Consider the following 24804-nt stretch of genomic DNA (forward strand, 5'->3'; position numbering starts at 1 on the left):
TGGGTGAGTAGGGTGGAGGCATAACTTAGTAATATCATTTGTGACACAAAGATAAAAATCAAATAAAACATCAGAGAGAAGATGTGTGGAAAAGTAGGTCTTATTATTATTTATTTATTTATTTATTTATTTATTTTATTTATTTATTTTTTTATGTACATGTAGTTCAGGATAGGATTTATCATGTACACTTATGACCAGGTGTCACAACCAATTGGCATACAGAGGGTGAAACAGAACAAGACTGTATAAGTCAAATTAATAATGTATATATGAGTGAGAAGGTGGGTTTATCAGGAGGGGAGATTGACAAAGACCTGCCCCTGGTGGCCCACAAGAGGATGGGGGATGGGATAGATGTAGGGATTATATTATTATTTATTTATTTATTTCTTAAGTATGCATTTATTTATTTATCATGTATGTACCCCATCTGGGGTATTGGCATCCAGGAGGAGCCAAGATAAGAGGGAGGGACGAGGTGAATGGGAGTGGAGTATGTGGGGATGGAATGGGTGGGAGTGTATTTTATGCCTTTGTTTTTTTGGCTACCTCCCTTGTAAAAGGGAAAAAGCCTTTGGTATATGTATGTATTTATTTATTTGTTTATTTATTTTCAGACCTTTCAGAGTTGGATCCAAATGCAGACCTAAAATCGCCCATTTCGCTTGTACATGAAATTGCCCTTAAACGTAATCTTCAAGTAAATTTCGATGTCACTAGAGAATCGGGTCCACCACATATGCGAACATTCGTCACCATCTGCACAGTTGGTGACATGAGAACAGAAGGGGAAGGCACTGGTAAAAAGATATCAAAAAAGAGGGCAGCTGAGAAGATGTTAGAAGAATTGAAAAAGTTGCCTGCGCTTCCACCTGTTGCTATCACCAAAATTAAGAGAAAACCCACCACCAAAAAGAAGAGTCGAAATCTCATCAAGGTGGGTGAACAGGCAAGTACAAATAATGCTTTGTAGAAAAAAAAAGAAAAGAAAAAAATAGGAGGTCTTCGAAGAAGGCTTTTTATTCTTTTTTTGCATTTATTATTTCTTATACAAGCTATGTTAATAAAGATCGCATATGAATGAAACAGATTTGTGAAATACGGTTCAAAGATTCAGACATCAAAGACCCAGATTTTGGGGAGATTTGGACAAGTTCTCTGCTAGTTTTAAACTTCAGCTTTACCTTCACCTTAGACTACTTGCATACTCCATTCCTAATGCAAGCTCTACTACTATTGTAAGAGCTTTTGACTGCTATTAACAGCTTTCCCCATGTCCCATGTATCTACAATACTTCCCACAATGCCTTCCTGTCAACCCTGTCATAAGCATTCACTAGATCCATAAAGGCCCCCAAAAAATTCATTCCATTTTGCCAAACATTTGTCGCATATCTTCTCCACAAAGATTTGATCTATACATACACTACCTTTCCTAAACTTATACTGTTCCTCACCAATTACTCCCTCTGATCCTCTCTTAATACCCTCCCATATGCCATTCCAGCTACACTCAACAAACTGATCCTTCTAAAACTATATTTGCATTAGTCCCTTTTCTCCAGTTCCCAGGCACACTCCCCTTCCTTAGGCATACATACATACATATACTAAGGGCCTTTTCCCCCTCACAAAGGAGGTAGCCAAAGTCAAATGTATAAATTCAATCTCACCCATGTCATCCCCATATACTCCATTCCCATTCACCACCCCTCCCTCCCTCTTTTCCTGGCTCCTGGATGACAGGTCACACATGTATCTCCCCCATTGCCCTGGGTCAGAGGCAATGCAGCAAGACAGCACATCCATAGCAAAGCTGTTTCATTTAATCGGTGACACCCCCCTCTCCATACCATCATGCAAAAAAAAGTAGACTGGGAGAAATGCCTTCAGGCTGTCAGAATATTTTTCACGCATACTCCCTAACCCCGCATCTCCCACTCATTCCCTTCCATACATCACAGCATCATCCATACACAACCATTCTCCACTCACCCATATCTTCTGTCTTCTCCCTTCTTTCCTGAACAGACATCCCCCTCTTTCCCAATGCCCCTTTTACCCCATCCATTCATTTCATCCTTGGTTGCCTTCTTATGTTCACTTCATCCACCTCTGCCTTGCACACTTCATTTGCTAATCTTTCTTCATTCATTCTTTCCATGTGTCCAAACCATCCCAATACTCCTTCATCAACCCTATCTCTCAACTCCTTTTCCACCCCAGCTCTTCTCCTCACGTCCTTTTTTCTCACTCTATCCAGCCTAGTAACCTTAGGCATACAATAAAAAACCTCATCAGCCAATCCACTATTACTGTGCCTGCCTCTGTCAGACTCTCTGCACGACACCCATCCAATCCAAGTGCTTTACCAGCAGTCAACTTTTTCAGTGCTCTGCATACCTCGATCATATCCAATAGCCATGTCATTTTTCTCTCATCAGTCATTTTCTTTGCTCCTCACCACCACCACAGTCAATCAGTCCATTACCCCCTCCACATTCAATAATTCTATGAAATATTGTACTCATTTTCCCCGTACCACCTTTATATGGGGGGACGGAGAGGGGGGGTCGCCGATTTAATGAAGCGGTCTTGCTGTGGATGTGCTGTGTCCTGCGACACTGCTTCTGACCCAGGGCAGTGGACAGGGTGCAGGGATGACCCGTCATCTAGGAGGTGCTAAGATGGGAGGGAGGGTGGAGGGGTGTGGAGTGTTTTCGGGGACGAAATGGGTGGGAATGTTTTTGTGCCTTGTCCTTTTTGGCTACCCCCCTGGTAAGGGGAAAAAATGCCTTGGTATATGTATGTATGTACCTTCACTTCCATTAACATCTGTCCATCTACACCTTTTACTTTTTCTCTCAACCTGACTCACCACCTTTCTCTTCACTTCCATCCAAAAATTTGTTTCATTCTTCTCAAAATTCCTTGTCAAATTCTTACTCCATTTTAAGTCTGCTCTCCTGTTTGCCTCCTTCACCTTACATTTTTTTTTTTTTTTCTCATATGCTTTGTTCTACCTTGTAACCAATCCACATACACTCACACTTTCTCTTCTACCACCACCTTCACCTCTTTCATTCCATCATTTACTATCCTTCTTTTCCCCTCCAGTCCTGCTTGTCCACATACCATCTTTGCACACTTTATGTATGTATTCCAAAGCTATACTTAAAACACTGCAAATTTTCTCTTGAATGTACATTTAACTGTGATACCTCATGAACTTTGCATTCAGTGCTGAATCATTGTGTGTGTGATATGTTGCTTATGTAATAAGTTGTAATCAGTCTTGATAGATTTCACATCATTGCACAATAGAGTACTTTGAAGTGACTTAGTGTGATATGGGTGACATTTATTTGGTTAGTTAAGAGTTAGGTCAGAACTTTGAAGAAAAAAAAATAAGAGCTTGACATGGTTATACTCCCAATTAGTCTTGATCTTTGAAGTTTTCTGTATATGTATAAATTTTTATGAGCATCAGTGCAAAATTTATTTTGTAGAGTTGCCGATGTAGAAGTTTAAAATGTAAGCTTTTCATATGAAGTACAAGTTTTATGAAGGGAGTGAGATTGATATTATATGATGGTCTACCACCTTTTCAGGAACAAAAGGCTGCTCCAGAATATGGTCAAGGCATAAACCCCATTTCACGGCTTATCCAGATTCAGCAGGCCAAAAAGGAGAAGGAGCCCGTCTATACTCTTCTAGCTGAAAGAGGGGTGCCAAGAAGGAGAGAGTTTATTATGCAGGTAATGTGTTTCAAGAAGGAAGTACTTGAGTACACAAAGGTGGAATGTGGGATGAGGAAGTGAATGGGAAAAGAGGGAAAGGTGAATGATTGAAGGTAGAGGTGAGGGCAGTGGTGACAGAAAGAAGGAATGCATATGAAGAATGATTGTAAAGAAAAAACGAGGAAGCACATGAGAGTAATAGAGTAATGAGGGTGTAAGTAAAATGCAAGGTAAGGGAAGCCAAGAGAAGAGTGGATGTGAAGTAGGGATAGGTGTTTTTACTGGGAATTTTTAAATGAATGAAAATATATTTTGTGAAGAAGTGAACAGTGTGAATAGGTGAGTTGGGTATGGAGAAGACAATAAAGAGAGCAGAAGAACAGTTATTAAATTGAAGTGGAAGCTGAGAGGAAGATGGGTAACAATTGTTGCCTTAAGTTTCACTGACTGGAAACTTGCAGCTTCACAGTAGTGAGCAACAGTCCTTGGGAACTCCCATCTGGCAGGGAAGAAATTTTGGACTGTGTTGTATTAATCTGGGACTGGTTCTATATCACCAGGGTAGCAGTCACTGATTGTCAGCTCTCCTTATGTGAAAAAGAGGAAGAAATCCAGTTGAAATTGATAAAGAGAGATCTTGGGCCTGATCTGGAGAGTGAGTGTCAGCCTCTCAGGGTTGCTTCTCCAGGTGGAGGTGAGGGGGTTGATGGATTTTGAAAATGAACAAGAAAAATTCTTCTCTCTTCTCTGTATCTGGCAAGTCCTCCAGTGGCAGGTGCCCATCATTGGCTATTGGTATATACTATACATACACATGAAATAAATATATGTAAGGACAGAACATGTGTATTGAAAAAAAGTGGCTCCTAAACAATTTGAGCATCATTGATAGTGGGCGAGATGCAAGGATGACCCGTTATCCAGGAGGAGCCAAGAAAGGAGGGAGGGGTGGTAAATGGGGGTGGAGTATGTGGGGATGAAACGGGTGGGAGTGGATTTATGCCTTTGTTTTTTGGCTACCTTCCTTGTAAGGGGGAAAAAGCCATTGGTACATGTCTGCACACAAATTTCTTAATTAGTTTAAAGAAACACATTTCCATTTGCAGGTGAGTGTTGGTAACGAGACTGCACAAGGTAGTGGACCCAACAAGAAACTGGCCAAGAGGGCAGCAGCAGAAAGCATGTTGCAGCTCTTGGGCTACTCCAGACCACAACCGCAGCCTGGCAAACCAGCTATCAAGACAGACGCTTCACACTCTGAGTCAGATAAGACAAGAAAGGTAAGGGATTATGTATAGTTTTGTTTGTTTACTGTTTCTTGTTAGCTTTTGCCTTGTTTGAGCTGAAATTCTTCTTTATTCTCTTGCCAAAATTTTTCCAACCTTGAAGTCTGAGTTATTATAGTCTTATCTTCAGGGAGTCTAGGGAAGGAGTAGATGTGGAAGATGTAAAAAATGCATCATAATGTTCTCTTGTTGGGTGATGAGTAGTCAGTTCCTCCTAAATTCTGTAGAATACCCCCCCACACTCACACAGTATATGAAGATGTAAAGAGTACAGGATGTTATTGTGGAATATGTTCATTTACAGGTAACATTCCTTGAAGATGAACAGCGAGGTAGTGACAATTCCATGCTCACTGGAAGCAACAGCACAGCCACAGCAGGAGGTGGGGGAGGTGGTGGAGGAGGCCGGCAGTTGGTGCCAGGACTAATCATGATGCCTGATGGAACAGATTTTCATACCTACCAGCAGGTGCAACCTCAAAGTAAGCATCAGCTAAACTCTGGTTCTTTGTTAATAACTGGGAAGGTAAGAACAGATGTTATAGGAAATGTTGGGGAAGTTTGAGGTAGGGGGAGGCTAGTTAAGGGCAGTCTGAAGTTTTTACATGAGTAGTAAACCATGTGTGAGGGTAGAGAATGGAGAGTGAGCGTTTGAGGTAAAGGTTGTATAATATTGCCATGGTTGTTCAACATGTATAGGATGGAGTAATGAGGGAGGTAAATGCAAGATTGCTAGGAAGGGGTTTGGAGTTTGTAAGTGAGAGAGAAGGGAAATGGGAGATGAGCTAGTTATTTGTGTATGACACCACTTGCTACATTGCCTTTGTCCTGGGCAGTGTGGTGAGGAATGTGGATGACCCATCATCCACAAGGTGCTAAAAAGGTAGGGAAAATGAATGGGTGTTTGGGTATGTGTGGAATGGGTGTAGAGTGGGTGTATGCTTTGACTTGCCCACCTCCCTTCCTTGTAAGAGGGAAAAGACCTGTGTATGTGTGTGTACTTGAGTGACGTTTTTTAGAAGTGTGAAGGTGGGGTCCCTCATTGAATCCATGTTGGTTAGAGGAAATGGACAGTTTCATTTTGATTGTTTTTTATATCACTCTTTCTATCAGTTTGCATATAGTAGATAGTAGAGTCAGACAGATATAGTACCTCCCTTATATGGGAGAAGAAGCCTTTGGTATATAGATAGTAGAGAGATTGGTCAGTAGAGTTACAGGTTTTTGAGTTTTTGTATTCATTTTAGGATTAGCCTGAAGGGATTTCTCCCCGTCTTCTCCTTTTCTGCATGAGGGGATGGAGAGGAAGGGTTGCCAATTTAATGAAGCAGCCTTGCTGTGGATGTGCAGTGTCTTGCAACACTGTTTCTGACATAGGGCAGTGGACAAGAAGCAGGGATGACCCGTAATCCAGGAGGTGCCAATATGAGACGGAGGGAAGAGGGTAGAGGGGAGTGGAGTATATAAGGGATGGAATGGGTGGGAATGGTATTTATACTTTTGTTTTTTGGCTACCTCCTATGTAAGGGGGAAAAAAGCCTTTTGTATATGTATGTATGTATAGGAGTGTTGTAGTATGAGTGTAGTGGGTATGCTCTTCAATATGGCTACCCTTCTTATTAGGGTGAAAAGGCCTTTAGTATGAATGTATTACGGTAGTATAGAAGAAAGAAGTTATGCTCATGGGGTTTTGTCTACTATTCTCCATTAACCATGGTTCAAGCTTGAGTTATATCATCACAAATTTTATATTATTTTTGGATAACTTCTTGCTCTGAGCCTTCGGAATTATTATTTCTTATCAAATTCCTGTATAGCAATGGGGATGCAGCAAGGTATAGGACCTATGGTCAATATACAAGCAACAGCCACCATTGCAAAAGAACTTCTCAAATCTGGGAACTCTCCCACAGCAGAAGCCATTATGAAGCAGAAACCTCAAACATCTCCAAACCAGTCTCCTCATCAGGTACCTTATATTGTATGTGCAAAGTCTAACATCTCTTCAGGTGGTTTCTTTTATTTGTTGTTTATAACTGGTTTCCTTGTCAAGTAGTGTCCATGTGTTATGCCTAATATATATGTGATTTATGAATTACCGCTGGTGTTCTTTTACACATTGTTGTATATTCAGTTTCCACTATTGTTCAACAGCTAATTTTGATATCAGTTAGATTATTAATTTTCAAAGCATTTTCCTTGAACCCAGTATATGAATTTATATACATTGATTTATCATTGTTTAAATTATTTTAAGATTGAATTTCTTTATAAAGAGCATCAGGCACTTTCATGGAGTGAAGTACTGAATTATTTGGAAGCAGATTCATTGAAGAATCAATGCCAAATTATTTTTAAACTGATTATGCATTGTGTGAAGTGATCTTGATTGATAGCAGCTTGAATTTCTTCAGAAAGAGCTTCAGGAATTGCTTTGAGTGATGTAGACCAGGAGCTTGAATTTCTTTCACTAAAAATTGTGTTGGCATGGCCTGGCATAAAAGATATAGACATCTTTGGACTTTATAGACCATGCAGGGAATGGCCCCAACTGCATCAATGCAACAGGCAGCCCCACAACCAACACAACAGATTATGCAACAACCACCACTGCCTCAGCCCCAGCCACCACAGCCTCCCCCCATGCAGCAGCCACCTCCACAGCCTCCTCAGCAACCTCAGCAAACTCAGCCCCCTCAACAGCCACCACCCCAACCTCAGCCAATGGTTTGTTATGGGGTAATTGTAATGACGGTGCTTATTGTTGTCTCCGTTGGAACCTAGTGTAGGGTGTGATTTGTTTCTTTTATCAGAGTTTAGGGAAATTAAAGTATACCTCACCTGCCCAAGGTTTCAATCTTACATCTTCATATTCAGTTAACTACGAGTTATTAATTTTGATCACGTTAGCAGAGCACAAGCCTCCAGTCATTCATTCTAAGAATAGTATATTTGTTCATGTTGAATAGTAATATCAACATATAATGCACTCTCAAGTTTATCAGCAAAAGCTGTTGCAAACAAAGGGAAGTGTAGACTTTGCCAGTTATTATTCATATATAATGTTACTACTTCTTTGAGAAATTGACAGACTAAATTAAGTTAAAGAAAACTTTACAAAGTAGTCCAGGAATATTGTGAGTTCCTTTACTTAAGAGAAAGAATCAGAAGTTTCTTTGTTATCAAGTTCTCGTTAGGCGAAAAAAAAAAAAAAAACATAGAAAGAAAAGGAAATGGAACGGTTTTTAATTTTACAGGCTGGTGGTGTGACCCCGCCAGGTGTGAGCAGTACCCAGGCTGTGCGCCCCAAAGACCAGCTTATGTACTTGGCTCATATACTAGGTCTGCAAGTTCAGTTTACAGATTTCCCTAAGGTTAGTAAAGATATGTACATTTCACTTGCAAGTTATAAATGGGAAAAAGGTCTTTTGGTATGTTGGTATATATTTACAGTGTGTGATTGACTCAGGAGGTGCCAAGATAAGAGGGAGGGAAGAGGGTGGAGGGGAGTGGAGTATGATAGGGATGGAATGGGTGGGAGTGGTTTTTATGCCTTTGTTTTTTGGCTACCTCCCTTATAAGGGGGGAAAAGCCTTTGGTATATGTATGTATGTGATTTTCCATGATCTTATGTTGTGGTGGACTCGTGATTAACAATTATTACTCTCTTGGATGAGAACTTTAGAGGTCATATATGGCTCCTTATGTATAAAGAGCCATCCTTGCCAACTGCCTGGCTCAGAATAAATGCAGCAGTACACACATATTCCAAAAAGTCTTTGTCCCCCTTTTAAAGGGGGTGGCCAAGCCTAAGCACAAGCCCACCATACACCCATCCCACACCTGTCCAAAAATGTATTTATTATTCCTTCTCTCCTCATTTATTTTTCAAACCATCTTTTTATTTTCATTCAAAATATATGCTCTCCTTTTGGGCTCCCTCACCTTGCATTTTGCTTCTACCCTCATACCTCTTGTGTGTTTCCCCATGTCTTTGCAGTCGGTCATCTTGTGCAGGCTTCTTTTCTGCCACCACTGCCCTTACCTCCTCTCCCCACCTTTCCTTTTATCCTCTTCCATCCTCCCCATCCCACTCACTGTATGCATTTAGCACTTCCTCCTTGAAACATAAGGACATAAGAATGAAGGAGACTGCAAGAGACCATAAAGCCTACACTAGGCAGCTCTGTATCCATCACCACCTGTCATCCCCATCCATAAAGTTGTCTAATCATTTCTTAAAACAACTGATAGTTTCAGTGCTTACTACATGGTTGCTAAGTCTATTTCATTCGTCGACCACCCTATTAGTAAACCAGTTCTTGCCTATTTCCTTCTTAAATCTAAATTTGTCCAGTTTAAAATCATTACTGCGAGTCCTGCCCAGTTGTTTTAATATGGTGACCTTGTTTGCATCAACCTTGTTAAAGCCTTTGATCCACTTGAACACCTCTATTAGATCACCCTGCACTCTGCGTCTTTCCAGAGAATGTAAGTTAAGGTGCCTAAGCCTCTCTTTGTAAGGCAAATTTCTGAGTCCATGTATCATTTTGGTCATTCTTCTCTGTACTGATTCTAGTGAATTGATGTCCATTCTGTAGGACGGAGACCAAAACTTTACCGCATAGTCAAGGATGGGTCTAACTATTGCTAGATAGAGTTTGATAATTACCTCTGCACTTCTATTCGTTACCGTCCTAGCAATGAAACCTAATGCTCTGTTAGCTTTATTCCTGGTGCTAATGTACTGTTTCCTGGATTTAAGGTCCGGACTCACTAGAACTCCTAAGTCTCTCTTGCACTCAGTTTTCTCTAAAAGCATGTTATCTAAGCTGTATCTATTTTTGGGTCTGTGTAGCCCTATGTTTAACATGCTATGCTTAGAGATATTGAAGTTCATTTGCCATTTCACCAACCATGTGAACAATTTGTTAAGATCATCCTGCAGAATCTCTGCATCGTCTCCTGACCTAATTAGGCATCCTATTTTAGTGTCGTCCGCAAACATCTCTATTTATCCCATTGTCTAAGTCGTTTATGTACATAATGAACAAAAAGGGACCCAAAACCGAGCCCTGGGGGACCCCACTAGTAACATTGCCCCACCTAGATTTTACTCCATTTATGATGACCCACTGTTTTCTGTTACTAATCCAAGCTCTAATCTATTCTAACACTTTTCCTCCTATGCCATGCTCTTTGATTTTATTTAGTAGTCTCTGGTGTGGCACCTTGTCGAACGCTTTGCTAACGTCAAGGTAAATAACATTGTGATTATTATTGTTATCTGCCGCCTTATATACTTTAGTGTAAAAGGATAGAAGATTAGTCATACATGATTTACCCATGGAGAAACCATGCTGTGTATCAGGAATTAAATTATGTCTTTCGATGTGTTCTCTGAGTCTATTTAATGTTACTGATTCAAGCATTTTTCCTATAACCGATGTCAAACTGATTGGCCTGTAGTTGCATATAAATGATCTATCTCCCTTCTTAAAAATAGGAACAATGTTTGCCTGCCTCCAAGCAGTAGGCACAAAACCAGTATCTACCGATTTATTAAATATTTCAGTTAACTGGTTGCAGATTTCAAATTTACACTCCTTAAGCATTCTTGGAAAAATTTCGTCTGGACCCAGGGATTTTGCAGCTTTAAGTCTTTCAATCTGCTTGACTACTTCTTTACTAATGCTGACATTAGATAGATTACTTTTTTCATCCCCTCTGAAAATTGGATCGCAGTTAGGTACTTTATCTAACCTCTTATTAGTAAACACTGAGAGAAAATAATTGTTAAACTCCTCACTTCTTTTTTCCTCCGATTCTATCATAACATTTTCATCATTTTTAATTGATCCTATTCTTTATTTTTTGTTCTATAGAGATGAAAGAAACCCTTTGGGTTGGATCTTGCTTGACTGGCAACCTTAATTTCATAATTATGTTTCACTGTATGTGTATTCTTTTTAACCAGCTTTGCCATTTCGTTATATCTTGATCTAAGGTGTGTTTCCCTGTTTTTTATTTTTACATAAAGTCCTCTTTTCATTCCAATCTCATGTTTCAATCTGTCCGTCATCCATTTGGGAGTATTACTATTTTTCCATATTGACTTCAGGGGGATAAATGTATTTTGTGCATTAATAATTAGATCAGTTAGCTTGCTATACATTTCATCCAAATCACTGACCTGTCGAGCCCCCACCCCCAAGTGACCTGACCCAAGGTATGCATATTACCCTCCATGACCCAACTCCTGGTCATGTACCGAGACCTGACCGTGCAGACAATGTCTGAAACGTCCATAACGTCCGTATAACATTTCATATTCAATTTCAAATAGGTTTTTATATTGTCAAAGTTTGCTCTCCTAAAGTCTGGTACTTGGACGTTATTCGTATTTTTTAATTCTTCCCAAATAATATTAAATCTTATTTCTTGATGATTGCTAGAGCCTAAACTATCTCCCACTTTTATGTTACTCATTAGGTGCTCATTACTAGTTAAAAGTAAGTCCATAGTATTTTTTCCCTTTGTAGGATCGGTAATCACTTGTTTTAGGAAATTATTCTGCACCACATCTAGGAATTTCTTCGTTTCCTGACCTCCTATTGAAGTTTCCCAGTCAATGTTTCTATAATTAAAATCTCCCATGATCACAACATTTTTGTACTGGGACATTCTGTGAATTTCATGAATCAGGGGATCAGTCTGCTCAATGCTGAGGTTAGGAGGTCTATACAAGATGCCAGTAACAACTTTCTTATTCTTGCCTATAATCTCTACCCAAATAGATTCCGTACAGTCCTCTTCCTTAATCGAATTGTTGATAATACAGTTTATTGTATTTTTAATGAAAAGTAATACACCTCCCCCACTCCTGCCAACCCTATCCTTGTGAAAAAAACTTATATCCTTCTATTTCGATTTCCGGATGGAAATGTTTATCAGCCATGTTATTCCAGGATTCAGTAATAGCTATAATATCGAAATTCTCTATGCATACTTTACCTCGCAGCAAATAAATTTTGTTAATAATGCTTCTATTTGTATAGTAAACTTTAAGTTTATCTTTCCTCCACTTGCTTTGGTGATTCTTTTCACAGTCCCTCTCTAAGTTGTTTCTATTGCCTAAACTATATTCCAATACTTCCCCCCCTACTCCCACATAATCTACCCGAAAAAAACCTGTAGGATGTCTAATTCTCGCTCAAGGTATTCAGCAAGGAGCTGAAATCCTCTGTGCGACAAGTGCACCCTGTCCCTTGTATATAGATGATTCTTATCGTAAAAGCAGTCTCAGTTGTTGACAAATGCCCATCCATTGGCCTTACAATGTTTTGCCAGCCTGCAATTTATTGCAATAGCCCAGAAATGACACATGCCTCCAACTCTAGAAGGATTTCACATACAACAGGAACACCTCCCTTACTTCTAATCTTGTAAAGCGCATCCCAGAACCGCACAAACAATTCCTCACTCCCTAACTTACTTACATCATTGCCCCTGGCACTTAAGTAAACGACAAGGTCCTTACCTTCCCCTACTAAACACACTTCAATCCTATCTCTAACATCTATCCCCGCACCGGGGAAACACACCTGCATCCTATGTTTCCTATCTTTATCACAGAAAGCCCTGTCCAAGTACCTCACTTGACTGTCTCCTACAACCAAAATCTTACTTGTGGGCAGGGATCCAGCGTCTGCCCTTCTCTTCTTCTCTTGAATTTCCTTTGTTTCTTCTTCCTGTAGACCCACTAGTGCTTGAAACGAGCTCTTGCAATCGAGTGGGGCTGATGAGGACTTTTTTCCACTTTTCTGCATCTTATTTGTCACCGTTTTCCATCCAGGCTCCAAACTAGTTTTGTCTGTGGTATTTTGGGCCTTCGAGCGGAGAACTTGATTCTCCTCTTTAAGGCACTTTACAGCATCCTCCAAGGCTTTAATTCTACTAAGTAGAGATTGTACCTCATCGGCACTGAACACTGTAACACAACCACTCACCATATCACTATTTGAAGCAGCTACCCGGTTGACCTGACCTGAGTGACGACTACTGCTCAACTGAGGACTGCCTCTATTTTTGTTTCTCCATTATCCTACACTATATCCCATACTTCTCTTAGTTTCCAGTATTATTTCTCTGTTTCCTACTCATTTGATTTGCCCTTCTTCAGTACTTCTGCCTCTCTCTGTTTTCTTTAACTCCACTTGAGCTCCAGTCTCAAATTCCCTTTTACCAATTAATGATCCAATAATCCACTGCTCTGTCCCCTGAATACACTTAAGGACCTATTTCCCATAGGAGCTCATGACAGAATCACAGCACACTCCATACATTAAAAACCTATTTGACATCCCTCCTATCACAACACCTTGTGGATGAAGGGTCGTCCCTGTCCTCCTGTCACGCCGCTTGGGTCAAGGGTAGTGCAGTGAGGCATAGTACTTTCACAGCAGGGTACAATGGCTAGAGTGGATTTACCCCCATTACTTCATGATATAGTGACCCCCTGTCTCCTCATTTACTCTAAATAATTTACAGATCACATGAGAAGAACATCCCATGAGGAATAACAAGCTTAATCATATTCCCACAGGGCAACAAGAGTGAGTACCTGAGTCTTGTGTCATTGTCCACCAACCCACCACATGTCTCACATGGAGCAGGAGCCTCAATCGAAGCCTCACATGATCAGGTTAGTCCGCATGCTTCTCACTGAGTTCATATACATGAGTTCATATACAATCTTCAACCCAAAGAGGTTAGGGGTGCACCACACCAGAGGTCAGTCAAGCTGGACACATTTAGCCAAATATTGGTCATTGCCTTGACTTAATGTATAGGTTTATGAAAAAGAGAAATCATGGTAGTATGAGAAAAGGCTAATCTTCGGCTCCTTGATGAGTACTACTTTGTAGTGCTGGAAATATCCTTTGTGACGTTCAGGTAAGCATAGTGATCCTCAGATAAGGATGTAGTGTTTCTTTTTATAAATACTTTATTGATCCAGGGAGGTAAGTCTTTATTCAAGTATAGATACTAATGTGCTTTTAATTTGAATTACTCATTTTCTCTCCAAATTTTACTCTACTATCAGCATTTGGGACTAGATGGGGCCGTGAGTGATGGCTAGGTTGGTAAGCCCCTTCATGGGAAAATTTGCCATCAGTAATGCAAATAATTAGAATCTTGAGAAAGTCTTACAGTTCTTAAATGAAATAACTTTTTAGATCAGGAGTTTATCTAGGTCAAGAGTGCTGCACCAAATCACCGTCTTCTTTTCCTAAAACATCATTGCTCTTCTCTAGTTACTCCTGCTGTTCCCCTTCTAAACCATTCAATTAATACATGCCCATATACATGTCTAGTCACTCAACAGACTGATCCCTTTGAAAATACTACATGTATAGTGTCTCCCTTCCCACCATGACACGTTATTCCGTATGAAATTAAGCAATCTCACCAGTCATACTTACATATACCAAGGGCTCTTTCCCCCTTACCAGGGAGGTAGCCAAAATCAAAAGGCATAATTCCACTCCCACCCATTTCATCCCCACCCTTCCACTCCCATCCACCACCCCTGCCTCCCTATCTATCTTGGTTCCACGTGGATGACAGGTCATTCCTGCATCTTGCCCATTGCCCTGGTTCAGTATATGCTGGACATCTGTTCAATTCAGGTGCTTTTCCAGCTTTCAGTGTAATGAGAAATAGACATTTGGGAATGGATGCTAAGAAGAGATTGTATGAAGGGGTAATTGTGCCAACAGAACTGTATGTGGGCAAACATTGAACTTAAGAGAGGAAGTTTAAATGTGTTTGAGATGAAATGTCTGAGAAGTATGGTAGGAGATACAAGGTTGGATAGAGTGAGAAATGAGGAGGTGAAGAGGAGAGCAGAGGTGGAAAAGGAGATGGGAGATAGGGTTGACGAAAGAGTATTGGGTTGGTTTGGACACATGTATAGAACGAGTGAAGAAAGATTAGTAAAAGAATTGTGGAAGGAGTGAATATGAGGGGGTGACCAAGGATGAGAGGGATAGATTGGGTAAAAAGGGCATTGAGCAAGAGGGAGATATTTGTGAGGAAAGAAGGGAGAAGGCAAAAGATAGAGGTGAGTGGAGAATGGTTGTGTATGAATGATACTGTGATAAATGGAAGGGAGTGGGTGGGGGATGGGGGGTTAGGGAGTGGTTATGTGTGGATGATATTTTGATGTAGCCTGAAGGGATTTTTCCTGTCTTCACTGTTTCTACATGAGGGGATGGGATGTAGAGTGGGGGGTGTCACCGATGATGTGAAGTGGCTTCTCTGTGGATGTACTGTGTTTTGCTGCATTGCTTCTGACCCAGGGCAGTGGGTGAGATGCAGGGATGACCTGTCATCCTTGAGGAGTCAAGATGAGTGGGAGGGAGGGGTGGTGGATGGGAATAGAATAGGTGGGGATGAAATGGGTAGGAGTGGATTTATGCTTTTTGACTTTGGCTATCTCCCTGGTAATGAGGAAAGAGCCCTTGGTATATGTATGTATCTTTTTCAGTGCAATAGATTTATCATTCTTTTCTATCATTCATTCTCCTGTCATCTCCCATCACCACAGTTAGGACTTCCTGATCTTTACATATTCAGCAACTCTTTGAAATAATCTGCCCATACTCCTCTCATAACATTTTTTTTTTCCCATTAAGCAAAATACTTTTCAATATCCATACTTTGCTATTTATTGTTACGTGAATTGATTTCATTGAGAACTGAAGTGTTTCTTACTACACCAAGAATGGATGTCAGATTTTTATGTTATTGGACGTCATTTGTTTCTGGTTTGTTTACATTATCTGGCATATCATTTGTTTCAAATAATGTGTTCTTTTCCCCTGTACAATGGGGAAAGGGCCTTTGGTATGTATTTATATGAATTATTATTGTTGTTTCCTACCAAATCATATTATGCCAATTTTATTATGGTGGGATGGGAGAGGGGGTCTCCACATTTTGAAAATTGGGAAGATCTTTCAGAAATCATATGAAAAACTAGAAGAATGAAGGAATATTCATGTAGTGAGGGTACGGTTCTGTGCTGTAATGCTGACCCACATTGGAATATTGTTGTCCATTCATTGGATGTGGTGGAAAATTGGTCCATGTTTCCATTCCTTTTGCAGAACTGTGAAATGCCACACCTCTCTAGGGCTATTTGGTAATTCAGAATCAGTGCCTTGTCTTTGTATAGAGAAATTTGGTAAGGTCTTAGAAAGGGTTTCTAAAAGCCTTTCACCATTCCACAGGCATGCCTGACAGCCTTGCGAGCTTTGGCTGAGATGGGGCTGGACAATGTCAATAGCAACAAGGAGGACTACAAGCAGAAGTAATGCCCTTCACCCCATCTAACCTATAGCCACTCCTCATTTTTTTTCCCTTTACTTCCTTTCTTTCTTTCTTTTATTATATTTTTGTGTGACTAGAGCAGAAGATATTTGAATGTGTAAGCACAAAGCTAGTGGTTGAAATGAATGTTATATAGTAGAGCAACAGGAAGCAGATGAGTTGCAGCTGCAGAATTGGCAAGGCTCGCAACCTCTCCTCCAACCACTTTTGTGCAGTTGCAAATCTCTGTGCTACATATCTTTGCTTTGCAATGTGCTAATTGAAAATGCAGGTGAAACTGAACAAGAGATTTGCTGGCAGGCAATATAAATACTAGTAAGATAAATATTGATCATAGGGAAGGACTTGTATACCTTGGTATTGTTTTTTAGTGTAATCACTGAACATGATAAGGTGGACTGAAAGCATTCTACCCATAATATTATATTATGATTATTCTTATTATTATATTTTTATTATTACTCTTTGTAATGTCGGGTATACTAATAACTAAAGTAATTTGGCAAACAGAAAAAAGATTTAATTTAATTTATATTCTACAAATATAGTGCGTTTATGCTGGTTACGCCGGTCTGACTGTGTTGCATAGAGTACTGGCTGGGGACAACTTGTTTAACACTAGCCATGCACCTTGACCCCTCTAATACTCTATGTTTGTTGTTGTGTTGGTGCAAGACACGATGATCCATGCCCCAGAGGCACACAGCTCTGCTCTGGTGTGCAATAGGCAACAACATACCATTGCCACAGTCCTTGCTAGTCCAGTGATCCAGATTGCACCGCCCATCACCAGGTGCCACCACTTTTAATGCTTTTGTAACCGAGCTATGCTGTTGTGCAGTTGTCACGGACCAGAGCTGAATAGTCTTGCACTTGCATTACCTGTCAGTAAAGCACAGTCAGGCCATATGCGATTTCTGACATGAACACATGTGAAGACAACGGACTTTCTACAGGACCTGCTGCTCTATAGTGCATACCAGCCCTTCCCCGTGTGGTCAAGTAATGGTTGCAAGTTTCCATAGTGAAGGCTTTAGTGGAATATAAGATCTTTCCTCCAGGTGAGGCTTCAGCCATGGACAACTTGCCTTCATGCTCATTGAAAGTCCCCACCCCCATCATATGACTACTGCCCCTTATACTCCAGCACTACGTTACGCCATGCTGGCCTTGAGACTAAGGGCGTTGCTTCACCACACGGCCCAAGGGCAGGGCAGCAATACAAGGTCATTTTTGGGATGTAATGAGGACCCCATGTCTCCTGTTGACCAAGCTAGTGGCTGTCTACATCAATTCCAGTAGAAGGTAAAGATTCTGACATGTGTAGAAACTTTGTGCTCTTCACATCTAAACTGCATAGTAACTTACAGTGACTCACCTAACAGTAGTCGGAATCTTGGTGCTTCTTGGTAGAATTTGAGCATACAGCCTCCAATTTGTCTACCCATTCATTTGCAGCCTTTCTCCTGACCAATCTCTACAGTTTGCTATCGAGCTTTACCTTCTCCAAGACTATTCAATTTCATTTTAGGAAGTTTTTCTATTGAATTCCCATAGATGTTAACCTGTAGGAGATTGCTTGTGTGAAAATATATTGCAAGTAGTTAGCAGGCATTGTAATGTGCTTTTTCCCAAAAATTAGCCTCTGTTCTCATTGAAGTGAAAATAATGATGCCCCATTATTGACATACCATTGCATATGGGTTGGAAATAATTGACTCCATATCTCATTTTGACTTTTTGCTGTTGTCTTCATGTCTATTCATTAAAACATGTGAGCCCTTCCCATGCCCACCAGTTCTGGGGCTGACTGATGGTGCCCTGTCCACAAGACCGCCAACCATACTGTTGGCAGCATTAGGACCCTGTGGGTGTCTCTAGTGCTTTCCAGCACCCACCCTTATTCATGATCGTACCGGCAAAAAAAAGAGAAAAAAAGAGAAAAATGATGGACACATTGTGCAAAGCTACAGCTGCCCTCGGTGCTGATGCACAGGCAGCAGGAGCTGTTATTGGGCTGCTGTGGCACTGCATCAAGTTTCACTGCCTTGGGTGGCTCTGAGTAGGACTTGGGACAGTGCACCTCCCCACCTTTCCTTCCTATGCTTCTCACTGTAGACCCCAAGGTTGGAGGCAAGAGGCACTAGGGTACAGTGAAGGGCGGGCGGTGTGAGGTCATGAGGCAGTGCTGGGAGGAGCGAGGGGCCACATGTATTGTTGCTACGGTGTTGTTAGGGTTAAGGCAGAGCTAGAAGGATTACTGGGGATTTATGTGCATTTATATCTTCAGAATTATAGGTTTAAGCTTACTATGACACAGTTTTGTTGAATTGTTATGCACGAACTGAATTTTACACTATTCTTTATTCCTTGTTGCTCTATTTATCTTTAAGTTATTTTTCAAGTTCTTTTTGGCCGATGGAAAAGGAGAGGTCAGTGCATATTGGCATTCAAAGAGTTAGCTCTTTTTATTACATTTGCATGGTGCCTGGCATAATGCAATGCTAACCATGCCCTTCTTGCCTGGGCATAGGTATGTAGTCAGGGAATCAAGGAAATAATGTCAAAGTTTGTCAGGAAGAGGACCAGCTCTGCCTGTGCCCCAAATCCCAATAAAAGTTCCACTCCAGTGTTCATGGTTTGATTACCTTCTTAAAGGGAGACTGAACCAGTAACATTTATTTGAAATATTTTGATGCATTTCTAGTTGTGTAATGTCAGCACAGTTGTTCAACATGTCCTCGTATATGAATGGGTGGTGAGCTAGGTAAGTATTAGGGTGCTAGGCAGGAGTTTGGAGTGAAAATGGAAGTAGATGAGCCATTTGTTGTATATGGATGAGACTGTGCATGTGGCTGATTCTGAGGACAAACTGCAGCTGTTGGTAGAGTTTGGGAGGGTATGTGAAAGAAGAAAGCTGAAAGTAAATGTAGGCAAAAAGTAAGATGCTGAGATATATAAGGGGTGGTGATAGTGGCAGGTTGGAGGGAAGTTTAAAGAGAGAAGCTGGAGGACAGATCTTCAGTGTGTGTGTGATGACGTGATATGAAGTGAATATAAGGAAAGGAAGGAAATATTTGGTGGGTGGAATAGATATCATGGGATGAATGCAAAGATTGTTGACCTCTTCCATATGATGATGCCTATCTACGCGTCATGAGGAGGACAGTATATGAAGATGCATTGGCATCCTGATTATGTTTATTTTGTAGTCATAGCTGGATGAGACCTGAATTCTGTGAACTGGCTTGATCACATTTTCTGTGTTTACTATTACTTGGGAAGAGAATGAGTAAATTACCAGTGACTTTATATTTCATAATGTGGGTATTGTGATGCATCATCAAATCATCCTACAACAGGCATCCAATGCTGCACACGAGAATTTGACTATTATTGAAGAGGTTAAGGAAGTGATTGTGCCCATGGCATTGTATGGAGTGGATATTTGGAATGTGAAGGAGGCAGAAAGGAAGAGCCAAAATTGAATGTTTGATAAGTATGGTAGGTTTCATGAGGGTGGAAAGTGTGAGAAGTATTAAAGTGAGAGAGTTGGGGTGGAAAGAGAGAACAGGTAGATAGTGTAGATCAAAAAATGGTTTGCATATATGGAAAGAATTGAGTGAAGAAAGACTAGCAAAAAGAGTGAGGACAACAGAAAGGATGAACTGAGGGGAAGACTAAGAATGAGATGGATGAAAGGAGTGAGGAGGCAATGGATGCAAGAGGGATAACTGTTGAGCAAAGGAGAGGGAGTGCAAAAAATAGGAATGAATGGAGAGTGGTTGCAGATGAGGAAATGAGGCATTTTGAAGGGATGTTCTTGTCTACTTTGTTAATCTTTTGAATGGCTGAAGGAAGTGGGGTTGCCATAAAATAAATTGGTGGGAGTAAATCAGCTCCATCTGTTGAACTCTGCCATGGAAGTCTTGCTGCATTGCTGTTGATCTGAGCTGTGTGATGGATGAGAGGGACAAGGAATGGGTGCGGTGAAAATATCATTTGGTATGTGTGGATTTCCCTGTATCCAAGAGTGACGTGGGTTAATGGATTGGTTGTATGTATTTCCAATCTTAAGCAGTCTTAACTGGAGAGGAAATTGCAAACTAAAATACATGCATGCACCAAAAGGCCCTTTCCCCCTTACCAGGAGGGTGGCCAAATCAAGGCATACATCCACCCTTCACCCATGCCACACCTATTAAGTTAGTCAATCCATTGCCCCTGGTATCTTGAAGAAGATCTATGGCCTCCATTCAACACCTTTCTGTTGTCCATCTGATCGTAACTCCTTGTAGGTGAAGAGTTATCCCTTTCCCTCACCCATTGCTTGGGTAAGAAGCAATGCAGCAAGACACAGCACCTCCATAGCAGGGCTTGACAGCTGTAGCTGGTTTATCCCACACACACACACACACAATTCACCAGAAAAATTACAGAGCAAGCAAAAATATCCTTTCAAACCACATTATTTTCTCATCCATTCACAACCACTTTCCACTTACACCCCTCCTTCACTGCATCCATCCATTCCATTCTTAGTCTTCCCCTCAAGTTCATTCCATCCACCTCAGCCTTCCACACCTTTTTTAGTTTGTTGGCCTTCACTCATTCTTTCCAGATGTCCAAACCATCCTAGTATTCTTAACTCAACCTTATCTACCAACTCATTTTATCAGTGCTCTCTTGCCTCACCTCCTCATTTCTCAATATTCAACCTCATGACTCCTACCTTAAAGGATAAGCACAGACTTACATTATATCCAAATAAATTTATTAAGTTTGTTCTTCTGTCATCTTGAAGTTTTCTTATGTTTTTGTTGGCATTTTTATTCCACCAAAGCAAGTCATCTGTTACAAAAGTTGGGAATAGGGGTCACCATCTTGATAATGTGTATTGATGAATTAAGGCTGCTGTTGTTGTGCATAGGACATGCATAACTGTGCAGTGAATTGTAATGTTCTCAATTTTCTTCTGTTTTAACCACTTCCAAACGGTCGATGTGATATGATGAAATAAATTCCTGTTACAGATTCATGAATTACGAAAGTTAGTAGTTTTCATTTATACATATTGATAGGCATACTGTTAAAAAGTGGGATTTGGTATAGAAAAATAAATGGAAATTTTACCTTTATTTCAGCATATCGCTGCTTTATCACAGAATTCCAAAACAAGAACATATTTTTAATGAATAACTTGATTAAGTAATATTCCCTATGCTGCAAATGCAAATCCCCATCTCGGGTATTGGCTACATGTTATTGTGAGGTTAAAATCTGCTCAATAGCATGCAGCTGATACATTAGGGTCTATATGGGGCACCCCTACAAACCAGAGCCACACATCATTTTGTCTGTACAGTGATATCTTTCATTAACGGACGTTAATTAGCTGTGTTTTCGGTGTTTTTGGTGCTGTTGTTTAATGCATGCAATCACTATGCCACCCAAAAACCACTCCAAAACACTGAAAACACCGCAAACACAGCTAATTAATGTCCGTTAATGAGAGGTCTCACTGTAATAGAGGAAATCTCTATTCATAGAGAAATGATGCTACTGTGAATGCCCCTCCATTATGCTGTCCCCCTTACTCTTAATACTGGCCTATACCACTTTTTTGAATATACATTTTCTTTTTCACCAAACCCTGTGGTAGAGGGGAAAGAATATTGCCACCGAGTGTTCCACTTGAGTCATAAAAGGTGACAAAAAGGTGCGGGGATAGGACAAGGACTACTCTTAAAAAAATCAAAACCATAAGAGGGTGTGGGAGGAGTTTTTCAACCAGAACCCTAAGGTTAGGGTCATTTAATATGTGTGGATGTGGTACAGATGAGAGTAAAAGGGAAGAGATAGGCAGTATGTTTGTGAGAAGAAAGGTGGATGTGTTGGCATTGAGTGAAACTAAGTTGAAAGGGAGGGGCGAACTTGAGTTTGGGAGTGTAGTTGGGAGGGTGTCAGGAGTGAAGAAGGACAAGGAAGAGAAGGGGTGGCTATACTAGTAAGTGAAGAGGTAGGTAAGCATGTGATGGAGTGGAAGGAGGTTTCCAAGTTTAATGTAGAAGTGAAACTAGGAAGGTAAATGTGGGTCTTTGTAAGTGCATGTGGCCCTGGTAGTGAGAAGTGTAGAGGAAAAGGAGGCTTATTGGATAGATTTAAATTAGTGCATAGCGGGTTTAGGGAGAAATGTCAGTGTAGTGGTATTGGAAGATCTCAATTCTAGGGTAAGAGTATGACAAAATTTTGAAAGTAATAAAAAGACATTTTGGATAGAAATTGAGAGAGGAAGGGTAGGTGAATCAAGTAGAAAAAAGGTAAAAGGTGGAGATGGAGAGATGATAATGGAAGAGATGGCAGTAAGAGGAAGATGGGCAGAGTATTTTAGGGAGTTGTTAAATATGAAGGAAGGTAGGGAGGGAAAGGAAGTTGTAGTGGAAAGTGCTAAGAAAATTACAGTGATGAATCAGGAAAATGGAGGAGAAATAAGGAAAGATGGGGTGAAAGCATTTAATAAAACAATGAGAGCAGGTAAGGCACCTGGGTTAGATGGGTGTCATACAGAGTGTCAGAAAAGAGTGGTGAGGTTGTTTAATGTTTGTCTAAAAGAGGGTAGAGTGCCAGAGGACAAGGGAAAAGGGGACAGTGTGAGTGTAATTGTTTCAGAAGGATTAGTTTATTGTGTGTAGTTGGGAAGGCTTATTGAAGGGTTTTGATTGCAAGAGGCAAGACCAAAGGTAATGGGCCAGGGATTGGAGATGGTTAAAGAAAATGGAGAAAAATGGGAGATAAGCCAGTTGTTGTTTGCTGACAACACTGTACTTTTAGCAGAATCAGGGAAGGGATAAAGGAAGTTAGTGACTGAGTTTGAGAAGGTGTGCAAAAGAAGGAAGTTGAAGATAAATGTGGGTAAAAGTAAGGTGATGAGATGTACAAGGGGAGAGGATGGCAGCAAATTGGAAGTGAGTATTAAGGGAGAGAGACTGGAGGAAGTGAATAATTTTACTCATAGATACTTGGGGTTGAATGTGGTAGGAAAGGGAGGAGCAGAGGTAGATTGCAGATTGAGAGAAGCAAGTAAATACCTTGGTGGATTAAAAAGTGTAATGAAAAATAGACATTTAGGAATGGATGCTAAGAGGAAATTATATGAAGGAGTAATTGTGCCAGCAGCACTATGTGGGGGAGAAACATGGAACATAAGAAGTGTTAATGTGTTAGAGATGAAATGTCTGAAAAATATGGTAGGAGTTGCAAGGTTGGATAGGGTGTGAGGAGGAGGATGGGGGTGGAAAAGGAGATGAGAGATATGGTTGATGAAAGAGTATTGGGATAGTTTGGACACATGGAAGTAATGAGTGAAGAAAGATTAGTAAAAGAAGTGTGGAAGGCAAAGGTGGATGGAGTGAATATGAGGGGGCAACTGAAGATAAGATGGATGGAGTAAAAGGGGCATTTAGCAAGAGGGGGGATGTCTGTTAAGGAAGGAGGGGAGAAGGCAGAAGATAGAGGTGGATGGAGAATGATTGTGTATGGATGATGCTGTGATGCATGGGAGTGGGTGGGGAATATTGGGGCGGGTAGGGAGTGGTTATTTGTGAATGATTTTTTGACAGAGCCCAAAGGGATCCTCAGTGATCCTACATGAGGGGGCGGAGAGTGGGGTTGCCGATTAAATGAAGTGGCCTTGCTTTGGGTATGCTCTGTCTTACTACATTGCTTCTGACCAAGGGCAGTGGGGGAGATGCAGGGATGACCCATTACCCAGGAGGAGCTGAGATTAGGAGTGAAATGGGTGGGAGTGGAATTATGCCTATTGACTTTGGCTACCTCCCTTGTAAGGGGGAAAAAGCCCTTGCTATATGTATCATCAAAAAATTTGCTAGAATCAATGTACAGTATATAACTTTTGATTAAATACAATGTATTTATTTTTACTTCAATGTACTTGATAGTTTTCAAATACTTTGGGCCTAAGTTCAAACACAAGGAGGCCTACAAGTACCAGGGAATTTTTAATCTCCAAGTACAAGTACATGAAAACCTGTACTTATGTCCAAGTACATGTACAAGGACCCAACCCTGATGTCATAGCTTCATCATATTCATGGCTATACACATGTATGTTGTTAGACCTAGGCTTACTACATGAGGTACAAGTAGGCTAGGCCTACATGATGTATGTATCACTATGAGAAGAATGTAAACAAACACAGTTGCTAGGGTCACCATTATCCAAGTTTTACTGAATCATGAGATTCTGCCAGACTGAATAAAGGGCCTTGGACATTAAAGACAGTAAAAGGCATGAACCATGAAGTTTTGTGCATCCTGTGCATCCATTTGACCTACAACACATTGTTCTCCCCCTTTGT

General features: G+C 40.7%; 1 protein-coding gene across 11 annotated transcripts in view; it reads left to right on the forward strand.

Annotated features, from left to right (window-relative positions):
- The window catches only part of LOC143027137 (double-stranded RNA-binding protein Staufen homolog 2-like), a 33552-nt gene extending 14496 nt beyond the window's left edge, over positions 1 to 19056 (forward strand). For 6 of the 11 annotated variants that reach the window (XM_076188179.1, XM_076188185.1, XM_076188180.1 and 3 more), the window contains 9 exons: positions 621 to 952; positions 3615 to 3761; positions 4850 to 5023; positions 5334 to 5511; positions 6847 to 7010; positions 7559 to 7768; positions 8287 to 8403; positions 13635 to 13733; positions 16327 to 19056. In XM_076188179.1, the coding sequence (XP_076044294.1) occupies positions 621 to 952; positions 3615 to 3761; positions 4850 to 5023; positions 5334 to 5511; positions 6847 to 7010; positions 7559 to 7768; positions 8287 to 8403; positions 13635 to 13733; positions 16327 to 16410 (1505 nt within the window). In that variant the 3' untranslated portion in view covers positions 16411 to 19056. Of the gene's footprint in view, positions 1 to 620; positions 953 to 3614; positions 3762 to 4849; positions 5024 to 5333; positions 5512 to 6846; positions 7011 to 7443; positions 7769 to 8286; positions 8404 to 13634; positions 13734 to 16326 lie in introns of those variants that run through there. The other 5 variants (XM_076188182.1, XM_076188181.1, XM_076188183.1 and 2 more) reach the window with 5 other exon arrangements.
- The last annotated feature ends 5748 nt before the right edge of the window (positions 19057 to 24804 follow it).

The sequence above is a fragment of the Oratosquilla oratoria genome, chromosome 7, assembly GCF_046742065.1.
Source record: "Oratosquilla oratoria isolate Oo_2021 chromosome 7, ASM4674206v1, whole genome shotgun sequence".
Lineage (NCBI taxonomy): Eukaryota > Metazoa > Arthropoda > Malacostraca > Stomatopoda > Squillidae > Oratosquilla > Oratosquilla oratoria.